General features: G+C 31.0%; 1 protein-coding gene across 1 annotated transcript in view; it reads left to right on the top strand.

Moving 5' to 3' along the window:
- The window catches only part of STAU2 (staufen double-stranded RNA binding protein 2), a 287,857-nt gene that overhangs the window by 55,046 nt on the left and 231,980 nt on the right, over window positions 1-831 (top strand). The window contains exon 3 of the mRNA XM_023519237.1: window positions 257-476. Within this exon, the coding sequence (XP_023375005.1) occupies window positions 257-476 (220 nt within the window). The remainder of the gene's footprint in view (window positions 1-256; window positions 477-831) is intronic.

Genomic DNA, 831 nt, shown 5'->3' with positions numbered 1-831 from the left:
TTTTTTTTTTAATTTATTTTACCCAAAATGACATATGCTTAGAACCACTATTGAACCTTTGAGTAGGATAGAATGGTATTTGGCATAATCTCTTAAAATTCCTTTACAGGGTAGAGTTACATTTTCTTGCAAATGCCCTATAAGGTCACTTCTAGCTCTAAAATTCTGATTCTGTGGTGTATTTATTTTTTTTTCAGCTTATTTTATTTCTTGAAAAATTCTTAATGTTTTCTTTGTCTGTTTATGTTTTTCTAAGATGTTCTCAGTGCAGCTGAGTCTTGGTGAGCAGACATGGGAATCCGAAGGGAGCAGCATAAAGAAAGCCCAGCAAGCTGTTGCTAATAAAGCTTTGACTGAATCTGCGCTTCCCAAACCGGTTCAGAAACCACCGAAAAGTAATGTTAATAATAATCCAGGTATGGCACTGACTCTCTTCCTTCTATTCTGCTATTTTCTGTATGTTTCATTTATAGCAGGCTAGTCGTATAGTCAACAGGTATTAATAGCACACACAGAGGCAGCAGATTAATAATGGAAGGTAAGAGAATAAAGATGGTAATTGGAAATATTTTTAAAATTTGCTTTGGTGGATACTATAAAGGCACATTATTTACTTTTTTGATGTTGGCCAAAACACAGTTGAATACAAATCATAGAAAATTCAACTGAGTTTTTTTCTAACATAAAGATAGAAATGACTTCTCTTTAAAAATCCATAGTATGTCATTTTAATGATTAAAACGTAATTTATTTCAGTTTAATAAAAAATTGTAAAATTAGTTCCAGGCATCTTATTATTTATATTTTACTTGTTGGAATAAATTTTTAGAA

The sequence above is a fragment of the Otolemur garnettii genome, unplaced genomic scaffold, assembly GCF_000181295.1.
Source record: "Otolemur garnettii isolate 467f Iridium unplaced genomic scaffold, OtoGar3 scaffold00163, whole genome shotgun sequence".
In the NCBI taxonomy this organism is placed as follows: Eukaryota; Metazoa; Chordata; class Mammalia; order Primates; family Galagidae; genus Otolemur; species Otolemur garnettii.
The sequence above is the reverse complement of the archived record's forward strand: the minus strand, read 5'-3'. Positions and strand labels throughout refer to the sequence as shown.